This window comes from Pelophylax lessonae (genome assembly GCF_965119305.1).
Source record: "Pelophylax lessonae genome assembly, chromosome: 6".
NCBI classification, from domain to species: domain Eukaryota; kingdom Metazoa; phylum Chordata; class Amphibia; order Anura; family Ranidae; genus Pelophylax; species Pelophylax lessonae.
This window is the reverse complement of record NC_138773.1, coordinates 144,098,409-144,116,404: the sequence shown is the minus strand read 5'-3', so window position 1 is coordinate 144,116,404 and position 17,996 is coordinate 144,098,409. Positions and strand designations below refer to the sequence as shown.

Here is a 17,996-nt window from a genome sequence, read left to right as displayed (position 1 = left end):
TGCGGCGGACAGATCGGACCCTTGACTGACATTTTTGACACTTTTGGGGTTACCAGTGACATTTCTACAGTAATCAGTGCTATATATATATATATATGCACTGTTACTGTAAAAATACACTGGCAGTGAAGGGGTTAACTTTATTTGAGAGGGAGGGGAGGTGTGTGTCCCTAGGGGCGTGATTCTTACTGTTATTGGCTGTCTGTTGAGCTGTAGTTACACTGATCAATGGTCCTACATAGTAGAACCGTATGATCGGTGTCTCTATACAGGGGAGAATGACAAGCAGCTTGTTTACACAAGCTGCCTGACTTTCTCCCTCTCCCCCGCCGATCGCAGAGTTAAAAATGTTTTTTCTATAATGTGAAAAATTGTTATGCTGAAAAAATAGATACCTATCATGTCACACTTTAAAATTGCGCTCACTTGTGAAATGGAGCGAAACTTCAGGACATTAAAATCTCCATAGGCTATGCTTTAAAATGTTTTGCAGGTTACCAGTTTAGAGTTAGAGGAGGTCTTGTGCTAGAATTATTGCTCTCGCTCTAGTTTGCGGCGATACCTCACCACACAGGAACCATACTATAAAGGCCAAGCTATTGCTTCCTGTGGCCACTAGAGTCAGAGGATAGCACCACGTGGAGAGGAGCTGTGATTGCCGTGCTGTGCAGGGGAGCAGACGTTCAGGGGAACAGCTGAGGCAGACGCGGACAGAAGCCAGTGACTGAAGGGGGACTGCCGACACAACTTGACAGACACCAGTCGGCGGGAACAGTACTGGATGCGTGCGGGGATTGACTGACCGGACAGGAGACGGCAGAAACGTGAGTGTGCTGAATCAGCTGTTTGGCTGAGTGAGGGGGATCTCACAGACAGGCACAGACAGCGTGTAGAGAGACTGATAGGGGGAGGCTGCAGAATCTTCCATCAGACTAGGACAGACCAGGGCAGATAAGCAGTAGATATGACAGTACCTAGTAACTTGATACCTGCAACCAGGAAATATACCTTAGACCAGTGATGGCGAACCTTGGCACCCCAGATGTTTTGGAACTACATTTCCCATGATGCTCATGCACTCTTCAGTGTAGTGCATTATCATGGGAAATGTAGTTCCAAAACATCTGGGGTGCCAAGGTTCGCCATCACTGCCTTAGACTGACCTGCGACTGACTGTGCCCTGCGAGTACCTGAGTGTCTGGGAGTAACTGAGTACCTGAGTGTCAGTGAGTGTAGCGGAGTACCAGAGGGTGAGAAAGTAGAGTTAGGAAGCTAGGAAACAGCCACACAGGACAGACTTAAATTACTGAATCCCCATTAGATTAGATTAGTAGGTACAATGCCTGGCGGGTGTGGAGATGCGATTCGGTGTACATCTTGTGGTATGTATACGTTCCTCGATCATGCGATCGTGGGCGAATACAAATGCACAAAATCTAAGCACGTTGCTTCCCTGGAAGCTCAGGTCCTGAATCTAGGGAAGCAGCTGGCAACACTGAGAAGACTCTCCATACCGAAGGAGAGCTGGGATCGTACCCGACAGGTGCAGGCCGGGGCCTGCACAGAGGAGGGTGGAGAAACTGAGGTGCAGGTATCAGAGCAGAGTAGATGGGTGACAGGAGGGGTAGAAGGGAACAAGGCAAGGAGGCCGGTCCTGTGCTGGAGCTCCCCAATAAATACGCCCCGTTGCGTGATGTTGGGCAAACCAGTCAGGGACCAGCATTGCTGGAGCAGAGCGACGCCCCTAGCTGCCAGGGGAAGAACTCCTCCAGTGAGGCCGGGAGAAAGGGAAAGGAAAGACAGGTGCTGGTGGTAGGGGACTCAATCATTAGAAGGACAGACAGTGCAATCTGTCACAAAGACCATGAGCGCCGAACAGTCTGTTGTTTATCGGGCGCTCCGGTTCGGCACATCACGGATCGGGTGGACAGATTACTGGGTGGGGCTGGGGATGACCCAGCTGTCATGGTACACGTGGGTACCAATGACATAGGCAGAGGAAGATGGAGAGTCCTAAACGATTTCAGGGACTTAGGCGCTAAGTTGAGGAGTAGGACCTCCAAGGTAGTATTTTCAGAAATACTACCTGTACCTCGAGCCACACCATTGAGGCAGCGGGAGATTAGGGAAGTAAACAAGTGGCTGAGGAGCTGGTATAGTAAGGAGGGTTTCGGGTTCCTGGAGAACTGGGCCGACTTACCAGTCGGCCACCGGCTCTTTGGTAGAGACGGATTGCACCTAAATGGTAAGGGTGCAACCATACTGGGTGAGAGGATGGCCAAAAAGTTAGAGGGGCTTTTAAACTAGGTGATGGGGGGGAGGGTACAGATATAGAATTAGCCAGCGGGGACAAGATTCAGAGGGCACAAATGGGGGACTTTAGTGGTAGGGTGTTTAGAGTACCTAAATCCAAGGTGGGTATGGGGAAAAATCACAAGAGCAGCCTAAAAACAACATCAAACGAGGATATAGTATGCAACCGGTCAAAATTACGAGGTTTGTATACCAATGCCAGAAGCTTGGCAAACAAGATGGGAGAGCTGGAAATCTGTTCACTGTGGCCCAGGAAGGAGGGCAAAGTACGTCCTATTCTGGACCTAAAAGCGCTGAACCGCTTCGTGCGCGTTCGGAAGTTCCGTATGAAGTCTCTCCGCTCGGTGGTGGCCTCCCTGAGTCCAGGGGAATTCCTGGCCTCGATAGATCTGAAAGATGCGTACCTGCACATCCCCATTTTCGAGGGTCATCAGCGGTACCTTCGGTTTGCTATCGCAAAGGACCACTATCACTTTGTGGCGTTACCTTTCGGTCTCGCTTCGGCTCCAAGGGTATTTACCAAAGTGCTGGCGCCGGTTCTGGGCCTGTTAAAGGCACAGGGCATTGCGGTCTTGGGGTACCTGGACGATCTCCTTCTGAGATCGATTGTCAGCCAGGACCTACTGCGCAATCTGTCCACCATGTTGCAGACGCTACAGGAGTTCGGATTGACCATCAACGTTCAGAAATCGACGTTGTCTCCATCGGTTCGTCTTCCCTATCTGGGAATGATTCTGGACTCTGCTCAGGCAAAGGTGTTCTTGCCGGAGGACAAGCTCCGGACCTTACAGGACGAGATCAGGTCCCTCAGGGACAATCCGTCTTCGTCACTCAGGACCTGTATGCGGGGCCTGGGGTTGATGGTTTCGGCCTTCAAGGCGATACCCTTTGCTCAGTTTCACACGTGGCCTCTCCAGGCGGAGATCTTGGCCAGGTGGGACCGACTGCCTCAGTCCCTGGATCTGAGTGTCTCCTTGAGTTGTCAGACCAGATTGGCTCTTCTGTGGTGGTGTCGAAAGGCAAGTCCTTTCGTCCTTTGTTGTGGACGGTGATTACCGCGGATGCCAGCCTGTTGGGCTGGGGTGGAGTCCTGGGCAACCTGTCTGCCCAGGGCACTTGGTCGTAAGAGGAGTCCTCCCTCCCGATAAATGTGCTGTAATTGCGAGCAATAAAACTCTGTCTATTCCAGTGGGCCCGGTAGGTGACCGACATTCTGTCTTGGGCCGAGACTGATGTCCCGGCAATCTCAGCAGTTCACATTCCGGGTGTGGAGACCTGGCAGGCTGACTATCTAAGCCGCCAGACACGACCAGGGGGAATGGTCCCTGCACCCGGAGGTCTTCCAAATGCTGTGTGCGAAGTGGGGATCCCCGGACGTGGATCTGTTCGCATCTCGGCTAAACCACAAGGTGGAAAGGTTCGTGGCAAGAACGCGCGATCCTCTGTCGGACGCCTCGGATGCGTTGGTGGCCCCTTGGCATCAGTATCGTCTGATGTATGCCTTTCCCCCGATTTGGTTGCAATCCCGGTTCCTCCGCAGGTTTGTCTCGGAACCGCACCTGGTGATTCTGGTGGCGCCGGAATGGCCACGCCGGTCCTGGTACGCCGACGTTGTTACATAGTTACTTAGTTACATAGTTAGTGAGGTTGAAAAAAGACATCAGTCCATCCAGTTCAACCTATGATGCGTGTGTGTTTGCTTTTAACCGTACATTGTATACCCCTGTATGTTGTGGTCTCTAAGGTGCCCATCTAATAGTTTTTTGAAACTATCAATGCTCCCTGCTGATACGACTGCTTGTGGAAGAGAATTCCACATCCTTACCGCTCTTAGTGAAGAACCCCTTACGCATTTTAAGGTTAAATCGCCTTTCCTCTAGTTTTAGTGAGTGGCCACGTGTCTTATTGTATCTCTTTTCTCTGAATAGTTTGTTCCTTATGCTAGGGTCGCCAGTACAGTATTTGTACATTGATATCATATCCCCCCTCAATCGTCTCTTCTCCAGAGAGAATAGGTTCAGTGCTTGTAGTCTTTCCTCATAGCTGATGTCCTCTATTCCCCTAATTATTTTTGTTGCCCTTCTCTGGACTCTTTTCAATTCCAGCACATCCTTCCTGAGAACTGGTGCCCAGAACTGGACAGCATACTCCAGATGTGGCCGGACCAGAGTCTTGTAGAGCGAGAGAATAATCTCTTTATTTCTGGAGTGAATCCCCTTTTTTATACATCCCAGTATTCTGTTGGCTTTGCTTGCAGTGGCTTGGCATTGCATGCCACTGCCAAGCCTGTTGCCTACCAGTACCCCCAAGTCTTTTTCCATCCTAGACTCACCCAGAGGTTCCCCCCCCCTAATGAGTAGCTTGGTTTCTGGTTTTTGGCCCCCAAGTGCATTACTTTACATTTATCAACATTAAACCTCATCTGCCATGTAGTTGCCCACCCCGTTATTTTGTTCAGGTCTGCTTGCAAGGTTTCCACATCCTGCATAGAAGATATTGGCATGCCTAGTTTAGTATCATCTGCAAATACTGAGATTGTGCTAGATATCCCCTCCTCTAGATCATTTATGTACAAATTAAACAGGATTGGTCCCAGGACAGAACCCTGGGGGACCCCACTTTCCACACCCGCCCAATCCGAGTACTCCCCATTAATCACCACCCTCTGTACTCTCCCCTGGAGCCAGTTCTCTATCCAGGTACTCACCTTCTGATCCATACCTACCTTCCTTAGTTTGTACAGTAATCGTTTGTGGGGAACGGTGTCAAAGGCCTTTGCAAAGTCCAGATACACCACATCCACAGGCTTACCTTTATCTAGGTGGCTGCTCACTTCATCGTAGAAGGTTAATAGATTGGTTTGGCACGAACGATTTTTCATGAATCCATGCTGATTACTACTTATAATACCGTTTTCATTACTAAAGTCTTGTATGTGGTCCCTTAACATCCCCTCCAAAATTTTGCAGACTACAGATGTTAGGCTGACCGGCCTATAGTTACCCGGGATATATCTCGGCCCCTTCTTAAATATTGGTACCACGTTGGCTTTTTTCCAATCAGCTGGCACCATACCCGTCTGTAAACTATCCTTAAAGATCAAGAATAATGGTCTGGCAATCACCTGGCTGAGCTCATTAAGAACCCTCGGGTGCAAGCCATCCGGTCCCGGGGATTTATTTATGTTAAGTTTCTCTAGTTTGGCTCTAAGTCTATCTTCTGTTAGCCATGGCGGCACTTCCTGAGGTGTATTATTTAGTTCGGCCTTACAAGCTGGGTTCGTGTAGCCCCCCGATTCTTTTGTGAAGACGGAAGAGAAGAAATGATTTAACACTTCCGCCTTTTCTCTGTCCTCAGTGGCCATATTTCCTTTATCATCTTTTATGGGGCCAATGTGTTCTGGCCTCGCTTTCTTACTGTTTATATACTTAAAGAACTTCTTGGGGTTCTTTTTGCTCTCCTCCGCTATATGTCTCTCGTGTTCTATTTTAGCCGCCCTGATTTCGTCTTTACATTTCTTATTACACTCTTTGTAGTGCTTAAATGCTGCCAATGACCCCTCAGTCTTGTATTTTTTGAAGGCCTTTTCCTTAGCAGTAATATGCATTTTTATGTTGGAGTTTAGCCATCCAGGGTTTATTTTTGCTCTTTTAAATTTATTTCCCTTTGGAATGCATTGGGGGGCCTATAGCATACGCCCAATATTACCTTCCCCGCCGTGCCATCCCTTTGAAGCTCTACCCATAGGGATTCTGCCTCGTCCTTAGCTCCATTATTAATATCATCCCTCATATTTACCTGTATGCTGTTCTTAATATACAGACATACCCCTCCCCCTTTTTTACCCTCTCTATCTCTGCGATAAAGGGAATACCCCTGAATGGTCGCCATCCAGTCATGAGAGCTGTCAAACCAAGTCTCAGTTATCCCCACAAAATCTAAGTCCTCCTCAAACATCAGTAGCTCCAGCTCTCCCATCTTGTTGGCCAGGCTTCTGGCATTGGTATACAAACCTCTTAATTTTGATCGGTTACAAATATCCTCATTTGATGTTTTTAGGCTGCTCTCTTGAATTTTCCCCATACCCACCCTGGGTATAGGAGCTCCGAACACCCTACCGCTAATGCCCCCATTTCTGCCCTCTGAAACTTGCTTTCCACTGGCTAATTCTACATCTGTACCCCCCCCCCCCATTCCCTAGTTTAAAAGCCCCTCTAACTTTTTGGCCATCCTCTCACCCAGTACGGCTGCACCCACCCCATTTAGGTGCAATCCTGTTGAGCATTGTTTTCTGTTGCCCAGAAGGTTCACTTACTGTGCGTGTAAGGTTCCTTTCTCTGATGTGGGTACTGCATTGCATTTTCTACGGTTGCGTCTCCCACCCCTCATGTATACACTGCTTTGGGACATCCCAATAGTGATGACTTAGAGGAGGCGGCGACTGTCGGAGGACGTAAGCGAAAACTGAATTTTTGTAAAATCTTACCTGTAAAATTCCTTTCTCTGAGTCCTCCGACAGTCGCCGCCCCCGTCCCTCTTTTGGGGTTGTTGTCTTAATTCTTACTGCTATGCTACCAAACTGAGTTGGGAGTGGTCACTGCAGGGGGGTATTGACCTAGTGGGACAGCCCCCATGGGTGTGTATATGCAAATGCCTTTGTTCTTTTTGACTAAGTCTTATGCCTAGCTACTCCTGCGGAGCGGAAGTCAATACCCAATAGTGATGACTTAGAGGACGCGGCGACTGTCGGAGGACTCAGAGAAAGGAATTTTATAGGTAAGATTTTACAAACATTCAGTTTTTGGGCTGAGGTGAATCTAGCCTCAATTTCAGCACTAAATCTAAAAGGGACTTTCTAGCAGATTACCTCAGCCGCTACCAGGAGTGTCGTGAGTTGCTCCCTCAACCTGGAATTTTTTTTCGGAAATTAGGTGGGGTCTCCAAGGAGGTGGACCTTTTTGCAGCCCAAACAAACAGCAAAACTGAGAGATTCTTTACCATGAACCCAAGGAAACTGTCTCTTGGGTTTGACGCTTTTGCGAATCCCTGGCCATTCAGCCTCTGCTATGCTTTTCCTCCTATCAGACTAATTCCGGAAGTTCTCAAAGTTTCTCCCTGGAGACACCAATTTGATACTGACAGCTCCCTCTTGGCCGAAAAAGGCCATCATTTTCACGCTTGCAGATACTAGCCTCTAAACCTCTAGTGGCTCTTCCTTTAAGACCGTAACTACAACAAGAATCCCCTCTTAAATGGGACTTTTTTAAGGGCAATAAATAAAAATAATTCAAATAAGTATAGAGAAATTACAAGGAGAAAGAAAAGGAAAAATTCTCAAAACAATCCAAAGTTTATTTCATGAGACATGTAAAAAGATCCATACATCCAGAGAAAGCACTCCGGGGTGATTAAAACAATTTCATGCGGTTGAACAATAACATACACAACACTTGACAGCAGTGGAGAGGAGCAATATACAGAAATAAAGGTAGCTGAGAACCCAACGCGTTTCGAAAAATAGTGAGGTCAAATTCTTCCCCAGGGGTCTATATGAGCATAGTTGTCTCCAATCACATATGCTTAGATGGGTAGAATGAAAAACCGCATATTTAAAAGAATCAAGCCCAAAATATTTCATGCAAGGCTGAAAAAGGTCAGTGCCAGTGGGTTGCAAACCAGGATCCCGGCCCCCTAGCGTCCACGAGGGGCAGAAAAGAGACCTCCACCCGTCCATGGAATGTAAGTTACTGAGTAGATGGTAAGAAATGGTTTTGTATATGAGGTGATTCACAAAGAAAACCACAGCTCATCAGCCCATGACCACACTCTATACAGCAGACATGACACGTTGCAAATTCCTGCGCAGGAAAAAAATCTGCAGGTTGTGGTGTGAACAGGGCACAAAGAAAACGAGTAAAGAGAAGAACCATTTGTTTTTTTGTGCACTTGCAGATTGTGTGCAGCAAAACTGACATCTGTCTATACAATAGTGTGACTGTGAACGAACGAGGCCTAGAAGTAGACAACTGTTAAAAATAATGTGCTTGAAAAATAACTAAAGGCTTTCCAAAACCTAGAAAAATGGCAAAAACTGCTGCAGTAGTTGCACTCACTACAATGATTACATTTAAATCACTACTGCAGTGCACAAGCTGGACAGTGGACACTATACTTCAATACTCCCAGTTAAGTAGAACAATATTATAGTGCAGAAATCATACAATTTCAGCATGTTCACTGGCTTGTTTTTTTCATAAATTGCTGCCACTTCACTAAAAACATGCTCACTTGGTAAAGAGGAAGGAGGAGCCGAGAGGTATCTTCTAATAGGAGAGGCAAGTCTTTTGTAGCGTGCCTCCATTTTCTTTCCACCACTGAAGAGGATCGCCACTTCTGTCAATTTACTGGTTCCTTCATATAGAGATGAAGTTCATCATCATGCAGGCTGATTATTGCAGTTTCAGAAGAATCCTCCGCATGAGGCCCCAATAAAATACTGATCATGGCATCAATTTGACCACGATGAAAAGAGTCTCTTCTGTCCATTTGTCTTTTTGGACATTTGTCTGTTTTTGAAGCATTCTGCTCTTTTAGATTAGAAACATGCTCTTCCTGACTTGACATTTCGGCAGGAACCTCCTGGACTGGCCATTGTTTTGCATTGGCCAATACATCATCAGAAGGGAAAGCCTGATTATTTTATCGAGGATCCTAAAGACATGCCAGCACAACCTTATTATCTTCATGCTTCTCAAACGTTTGGTGAGGCTGTCCCCCATGACATGCCTACATGTTTTAATGCCACGTGTGTTGGGTCCTTCATTTTCTTGAAGAAGCATCTTCAGCACTCTCACACATGGGATGACAGATGATTCGTAATGACTCGCCTCCCTATGGGGAGGAGGGTCTGGATGACATTGGCTACAATGTTCCACTGATCAGCAGTAGGACAAGAATATCCTCCATTCTCACCTGAATAGAGAAGTAAGTGCTCGCTTCTGTTCCAGCATTCTTTGCAGCATGTGAAGTGTTGAGTTCCATCATGTTGGAACAGCCTGAATCAAGTTTTTTTGGGTAGGCCAAGGTCTTCCTCAATGTGCACCTCAGTCGCTGCTCGACAAGGATTGAATGGTAGAAATGGCCTGAGCACCTCTTCAGCATGCCAATTATATCAATCAAAGCTCCCTTTCTTGAAAGACCATCATTTACCACAAGTTTCAGTGTGTGTGCCATGCAACTGAGGTCTGACACTTCAGCAAGCCTCATTCCTTTCACCAGGGTTGCTCTGCTGTCTTGAAGCACAAACATGGCTCAGTCTTTGTTTATTCCCAAATCTTCAAGCATGCCTAGAAACCTTTCTCTAATGTACTCCCCAGTGTGGGATCCTTGCATCACTTTTGTGTTCAACACCAATTGCCTTTTTGTCCATCCGCTGTCAATGAAGTGGCATGTAAGACTCATTGCGAATTAGTGATTAAAACCCGCGCTAAATGAATATGGTGTCAAATATCAAGTGTAAATGTAAATAAATGAATGTGATGCAGCTGCTGTTCACCAAGTAATAGTAAATGGTACAAAATAGTAAAACAGAAAAAACACAGCGCTTGCAAATATTATAAATTTGGATATTATAGACACCTTATAATATAAGTCCAAGAAATTAAGAAAGTCCAAATTTCATGTGCAAAACATGCAAAGTGTAGCCTTAAGTGTAACTTAAAAATAAGGTGCTGGTTAAAAATAAGTGCTGGATTATTGTGCAAAATATAATAATAATGATGCTCCTATGTAAGTGCTGAAGTACTCCAAAGATAATCACTGGTGCCAGGTGACTTGATCCCCTTTAGAGACCCCACTCACCAGAAGGGATGGACCCTTATCAGGGGTCAGAAACGCTTGTGGTCAAAGAGTTCCTCCAAACAGTCTCCCTGGTTAGTTAGAACACACAACGTGGCAAATCCTCTCCTTGATGGAAAGTGCAATGTGCTGGAATGTATGCCCTTTCAGTGTAATGGCCCTGGGAAGCAGGTCAGTGCAGGCAGCTCCCCCTCTGCGTCCTCACCAATGGGCTTTTCCACATAAAATCACTGCAGTGCTCCTGATGTGTCACCCCTGGAGAGCTCCCTGCTGCAACATATATGCAGATTCCTCTGGACTCACAAAGACAACGTGCTGCTGCCAATTGAGCACACCAAACAGCGCATAGGTAGAGGGCATGTTCAGATTCTAACTGACTTGATGCGGGAGCCTGCATTAGTGGACTGGGGAGCACAAGATCAATCAGCTTGACAGTGGCAGAGGAGATTCTACTCTGGGCAGAGTGTAATTTGTTGTTCCTTACGGCAGTTCACCTGCAGGGAGATCTGAATTTGTTTGGCCGGATGGTAGCAGATGGAATGGTGTCTGAACTGAAAAGTCTTCAGTCAGATATGTTCAAAATGGAAGTCTCATAAATTGATCTTTTTGCCTCCAGGATCAACAGGAAACTATGAAGGCACCTTTTCCTTACAAAATAATTAACTGAGTCAGTGGATAGATTCTCTGGCTCATCAGTAGAACGGGGAGCTGCTGTATGCTTTCCCACCAGTTTTTGGTGGATCCCTTGGGTGATTTTTAGAAGATCCGGTACTCCAAAGTTAGTCATTCTCCTTGCGCCGTTTTGTGAAGGCCTTCGTTTTTGACACTGTGCAATCTGAGCCTGGAAGAACCTTGGCAGCTACCTCAAAGATCAGATCTCATTCACCAGGTGATCTCTGCAGAGGCTAGCAGTGACCCTGGATCTCTTTAAGGTATCACAAAGACCTCGGACATTCCACAATACTCTAGGCACTCCTGTTATGGCGGTATCGTTTTTAAAGGTATACTCAAACTAGAATGGATGTAATAATTATGGAGGTCTGTTTAGACCTCTGATATCTCACCAAAGACTCCCCCCCCCCCCCCCCCCCCAAAAAAAAGAAAAATACATTTAAAAAATCTATCATTTGTAAAAAAAAAAACCTAGTAAGACCCCCTTTCACAGGGAGCAGACTGTCAAGCAGATCTGAAAGGTAAGACCCCAAAGGTAATGAGGTCTACTAAAGCGCTCCAAGGTTAGGAGATGGTAGGCGTATGAATAAAGTGCTAAGTGCTACTGTGTGAAAAATCTGAAAATGTGGAATCCAATAAATAGATAAATAAATATATGAATGGGTGACACAATAGAATCAATGCTATGGGTGAGAGGAAGGTAATGATATATACATATAGATAGATAATATATTCATATTTATTGTGATTTTTTTTTTTCTTAACATATAAATGTGCCTTTAGTGCAAAAATTGTGCAAATTAAAGTCCAAGTAAAAAGTTCATAAGTGACTTGGGTGAAAGTACAAATAAATCTTTAGTGCCAATAAAGAAAAGTACAGGTGCTCTGTGCTGAATCCTCCAATGATCCATGCTGATACTTGTGGTGTCACCGTGAGGAATAATAGGGGGATGCACTCACCAGAAGTAGTGGGTCTTGGATACCGTACGGTATTGAGACCTATATAAGCCTTACGGCCACCTGGGCCAGAGAGGTCACTGCTGTGCTTTGTAGTACCGTGGCGATCCGGAATCCCTCTCCTGGATGGCCTGGATCCTCAGGGTCAGAACAGGGTAAAAAGGTAAAAAAGCTCCAGATAGTGCAGTACCGTTTAAAATAATCTTTAATGTAATAAGCGAATTCACAGTACATAAAAAAAAATGGGAGAATCGTCAGCCAAAAAATGGTGCCTGTGAGTGGAGAGCGGTGAGTACCGGCTTGCGTTCCACCCAGGCACCCGTGACGTGTACACCTAAACATACCAATATAATATTTTGGAGTATATCTAACCTCGTTAAGCAGATCTGTCTGCCAATGCAGCGCGGAAACGGACACCGCCCTCTGTTCTCTTTGGGGAGGTCGGATGGAAACAGACTACCTGTTCACTTCAACCATTTCACAAAAGGTGCAGTTAAAATGTACAAATATTTATGAACTCAATACAGTTTTAAATGTTATATTTAGTAGCAATGTAGCAGCAATTTTATACATTTTGCCATGTATGAATCCACTAATAATGATTTATTGTATTTTTAAAGAAAATATTGTTTTGATACACAATTTGCTGTGTTTGTATCTGTTAATGATAATAGTGTATTTTTAGCAAAAATATTGTTTTGGTAAACATTTGTGCAAATTATGTGGGGCCTTAAACATTAGTAGCGCCTTTCTTTTATTCTTCTACGCCTATGCTTTCAGAAAATATATGGTTGGGGGGGGTCTTTAACCACTTCAATACCAGGTGATTTCTGGCACTCCGCTCCTACATGTAAGAATCATAATTTTTTTTTTGCTAGAAAATTACTCGGAACCCCCAAACATTTTATATTTTTTCTTAGCAGAGACCCTAGGGAATAAAATGGCGGTCATTGCAACTTTTTGTGTCACACGGTATTTGCGCAGAAACTTTTCAAACGTCTTTTGTGAATTAAAAAAAAAACCAAAACACTAAAGTTAGCCCGATTTTTTTTTTGTATAATGTGAAAGATGATGTTACGCTGAGTAAATGGATACCTAACATGTCATGCCTTAAAATTGCGCACACTCGTGGAATGACGCCAAACTTCAGTACTTAAATCTCTATAGGCGATGCTTTAAAAATTTTTTACAGGTTACCAGTTTGGAGTTACAGTGGAGGTCTTGGGCTAGAATTGTTGCTCTCACTCGAACGTTCGCGCTGATACCTCACATGTATGGATTGAACGTCGTTTACATACATGTGGAGACAGGGGCACTTTCAATTATTATTATTATTATTATTATTATTATTATCTAACAAACTCTGAAAGCTGTAAGGAAAAAAGGAAACCTCTAGGTTTTTGGAGAAGTTTAAATATTTGCATTTTTGCGAATGTCGGTTTCTCACCATTTTGCAAAAAGGCGATATCTAAAATTTACAAATAGTGGTTATTTATTACCTCAATACAGGTTAGCTTTTATATTTAGTAGGAATTTTGGAAAATGTGCTATTTTATCTGCTAATGATTTGAGGGTATTTTTAGCGAAAATATTGTTTTGATAAATATTTGCACAAATATTGTGCCATAAAAATCAACAGCACCATTTGTATTCTACTGGTCATGTGTGTTCAGAAAATATGGTTTTGGGGGTCTTTAGCAAACTCTGAAAGCTGTAGGTGAAAAATAAAAAAGCAATGAAAAAATTGCAAAAATGGCATGGCCAGCTAAGTTTAAAAGTAGAGCACAGGATCTGGCAGCAAAAGCTCCTTTTTGAACCTTTTTAGATGATTTGTTCCATTACATTAAAAAAGGTACTTTTAGTGGCTCTAGTTTCCATCAGAAGAATAAGCTAAATCCAAACACTATCTGTGGTGGAACCTTACTGTTCAATATTTATGGACAGAATCATGCTTTTCCACGATCTAGCTTTTTCGCCCTAAGGTTGTCAGATTTCCACAGATCCCAGGAGATCATTTTTCTATAACTTCACAGCAACCCCAAAAAATCAGAAACCGATCTCAACAAGATGGGTGTGAGGAAATTTCTGCTTTGCTTATATCAAAAAGATGAAAGAATGGAAGAAATACACCAATTTGTTATTCTTGTTCAATGGGACTAAGAAGGGCTGGAAAGCTTCTAAAAACACCATAGCAAGGTGGATGAAACTGGCAATAGAAGAGGGCTTCAGGACTCAATTGCTGGAACCTCCTGGGGGTATTAAAGCCCTTTCAACCAGAGCAGTGGCAGCTTCTTGGGCAGAAAAAGCAGGTGCCTCCTCTATCTGTAGAGCGGCTACTTGGCCGAGTTTCCTCACCTTTTGCAAGGCACTATCCTGGGTATACCAAACCTTCAGTGGGAAGGTTCTGCAAGCAGGAGTCCTGCCCATGGCAGGTAATTCTAGCTTATCCTCTTGGATTTCTGTCCTGGAAGATGATTTGGGGAAAACAAAGTTATTACCTGTTTTTCCCAGGAAACTTGTCTTGACTGTCTATGTGATTGATGGCATTTTAACAAACATGGATCACGTGTTTCCTGTCCAGGTGGGAGGGGCCTATCTCTCGGGTAGCGGCTTTGGAAGATTCCTGGAACTACATGTAATAACCTTGTTTTCATGCATCGTTGAGTAGCTTAGCCTTCATTCCACATCGAAAGTATGGCATTTTTAGCTGCAGTTCCTCCACTTCTGGCCAGACTTCTCCAGACAGTAGATGGGTATACCTAGATCCCACTGGCTTCCTATATATATATATATATATATATATATATATATATATATATATATATATATATATATATATATATATATATATATATATATATATATATATATATATATATATATATATATATATATATATATATATATATATATATGTGTGTGTGTGTGTGTTTCTGTTTTATTTATAAGTTTTTATAGTATGATCTTTGCTAATTCTTTATTATCTCAATTTCCAGGTACTCTCGGGAAAGACACTATGAAGAAGAGCTAGAATTATGCAGGCTGGAAAGAATGGCCGTGGAATATGGAGATTATCACCCCTTAAAAGTCATTATTGTAAGGGGTTTTTTTTTTTTTATTTTACACTATGAAAAGTTATTAGAATACATTTACATGTAAAAGTGTTTCTGGGGGGCGTGGTCTGCATATGGCCGGCTGAGGTCGCTTCTCTCTTGAGCTCTGTGCCCTGTCTCACCCAGCCTGACTTATACGTGCTCTAGATGTGAGATATGAGGTCGGTCAAGAAGCGGATGACTAGGGGAACATCTGGCGGTTCGGGGGTTCCTGGTCACGCACACTCGGGAGGCGAAATCAAACGTTGTTTTCCCGGCCTCACAGGCTTCCTTTCCGGCTGGCAAGATGGCAGACGCAATCAGCCCGGGGACTTTGGGCGCAAACGTGCACTCAGTCTCTCCTACTTCATCTGCCGGCTCAGAAGCTCTTTTGGGCACTCCAGCAGCTTTCCGCCCGCCGACACCCAGCTCTACCCCCTTGCTTAGTACTGTGGGGATGGATGAGGAACTCAGAGCGATAGTCTGCTCCCTGCCTAGCACGAAGCACATTGAAGCCATCGTAGGCCGCTTGGAGGCCGCACACCGACGTTAAGTGAAGATGGTGCGAGTGGAGGTGCAACAGGTGGCTGACAGGGTCTCAACGGGCGAGACCGCCATGGCTGCTATGGATCTTCGATTGGCTGCAATGGAACAGGAGCAGAAGTCCCACAGGGAAGCCACTGTGGCGATGCAGCTCCATATGGAGGATATAGAGGACCACAGCCGACGGAACAATGTTCGCCTCAAGGGACTGCCTGAAGCCACAGGCCAGGAAGATCTTCCCGTCACTGTGAGTGCGATTGTCAGCAGTCTGTTGGGGGACTCCCTCCCGTCCAATTTGGAATTCGATTGGGTCCACTGGGCCTTGGGACCCCGCTTTGCAGATCCTGACCGGCCCAGAGATGTGTTATGCCGCTTTCTCCGCTACACCCATTGGGAGCTGGTGATATGGAAGGCCTGGGAAGTTGGCCCTATAGACTTTGATGGGGTCCACATCAAAATTATGCCTGACCTTTCCAGGGCCATGCTCTATCGCAGGGCCCTCTTACGCCCGATCCTGGACTTAGCACAGCGAGAGGGCGCTACTTACAGCTGGGGCTACCCATTGGCGGTTACCTTCCGGAAGGCGAACTCTTCTTTCACCCTCCGCTCACTGGCTGAACTGCCAGCGCTGTTCGCATACCTGGGGGTGGCTTCTGTACAGGTCCCGAATTGGCTGCTTCCTCGCCCTGATGATCGCCGGAATTAGGCCCCCCGATGTGGTGATGCCCCCCCCCCCCGGACACAGCGCACTCGTCGAATGTCCAGATCAGGTGTGTCGGAGGCTCTGACGGAAGACTGAATTATGATCTGCCCGGAACTGTGAGTATGTTGACGGCCTGCCATATCTCTTCGGGCCTCCCCCTGGATTTTGGGCCTTGCTGCCTGTCCTCTATAGCAGATTTACTGTGGCTGTTGCTATGGTCTGCAGTTCGTAAACGGACATGCCTGTCATGGACTTTGGCTACACCTTCCGGGGTGGGGGATCCCCCTCCCCTCCTCTCCGCGGGCCGCGGCGTTCCTGTGCTCCGGTGACACTTGGTCAGCTGAGTAGCTGCTACTGACACTAGCCGGGTCCTGGTGTACCACTTCACCACCATGTGAACTAACAGCCTGCACATGTTGCAGGGGACGGTTGCAGTTTGAGGGACTGTTGTTGGGGGTTGTGGATTTATTCTGGGGGCTGGTTGGGGATATCTGGCTAGGCCTCCTGTGTGGGCTCTGGAATGACTGGGGAGACCTGGCCCGAGTGTTCCTGTGGCTTTCTGCTGCAGGGGGGTGGGGGGGCTTGCCTGCGGGGGGTGTTCTTTGCCCTTTCTGTGGACCTGGGGTTGGGGCCATGGGGAGGGGGGTGGCTCCTTCTGAGTGTTTTTTTTTTTAAGGGTTCCCATGAGCCTCCTAATTTTTCAATGCGGTTTTCTGTTACGGGGGGGGGGGGGGGTTTGTGGTTACGTACTTGGGCACCCAGATTTACATTCTGAACTTCTTCCCTCCTCTTTTTGGCTACTATCCGTAAGCTCCTGGATTCTTGGAATACGGGGTTACACTCCTGGTTTGGGAGGTGTAATCTAATTAAGATGACAGTTCTTCCCAAGATTCTGTACCTCTTTCTAGCTCTTCCCATCAAACTCCCGACGGCTTTCTTTAGGCGCTTACATACGCTTTTTATACGTTTCATATGGGCCAATGGGAGGCCTTGCCTCTCATGTACCCACCTAACTCTCCCTAAAGAATTTGGGGGTCTGGCCCTCCCGGATGTGGCGAAATACCATCAGGTGGTGCATCTTAGCCGCTTATTGGATTGGCGCAGACATTCCGCAGGTAAGCTCTGGGCGCAAATCGAATTGACGCAGTCTGCTGTCCCCCTTGGTGGGGCAACGTGGGTTGATGGTGCTTTGTTGCACCCCGTCTGCTCCCACCCCACGATGGGGGTAACGTTAGCCAGCATTCGCTCGCTTCTGTCCCACTCTGCGATCTCCACGCCTACTTCCCCACTTTACCCCATTCTGGGCAACCTGGCCTTTGCTCCAGGCACTGCGGATACGGCCTTCTGGAGGCTCGGGGCATCTTCCAGGCCTCCCATTTTGTTCAGGAGGACCAGTTGCTATCTATGTAAACCTTGATAGCGGTGGATGGCCTCTTCGCTTTGGGGTTTTGGCAGGCGGCCCAACTCCATCATTTTTTACACTCTTTGCCAGCGCCCGCCCTGTATGCACGGGCTCTTACGCCTTTCGAGGAGTATTGTGTTGGCAGTGGCTGTATCCCCAGTCCTTTGTCCAAAACGTATGACTATGCTCTGCCCTGTCTTGGGAAATGGGAACTGGACCTGCAACTGACTCCTGCAAGAGGTTGAAGGTCTGTACCCTGGCGCTAAAAATCCCAACCTGTACGAAATTGCAGGAAACCAATTACATAATTATTACTCTGTGGTATAGGGTTCCTTCCCTACTGCATAAATTCTTTCCGGAAACGTCGGAGGTTGAAGGTCTGTACCCTGGTGCTAAAAATCCCAACCTGTACGAAATTGCAGGAAACCAAATACAAAATTCTTACTCGGAGGTATAG

At 46.0% G+C, this 17,996-nt stretch overlaps 1 protein-coding gene across 3 annotated transcripts in view; it reads left to right on the top strand.

The window, feature by feature from the left end:
- VPS35L (VPS35 endosomal protein sorting factor like) overlaps window positions 1-17,996 on the top strand; it is a 1,473,617-nt gene that overhangs the window by 6,362 nt on the left and 1,449,259 nt on the right. For all 3 annotated transcript variants that reach the window (XM_082262328.1, XM_082262327.1, XM_082262326.1), the window contains exon 2: window positions 14,796-14,895. In XM_082262328.1, coding sequence (XP_082118454.1) covers window positions 14,796-14,895 — 100 coding nt within the window. The remainder of the gene's footprint in view (window positions 1-14,795; window positions 14,896-17,996) is intronic.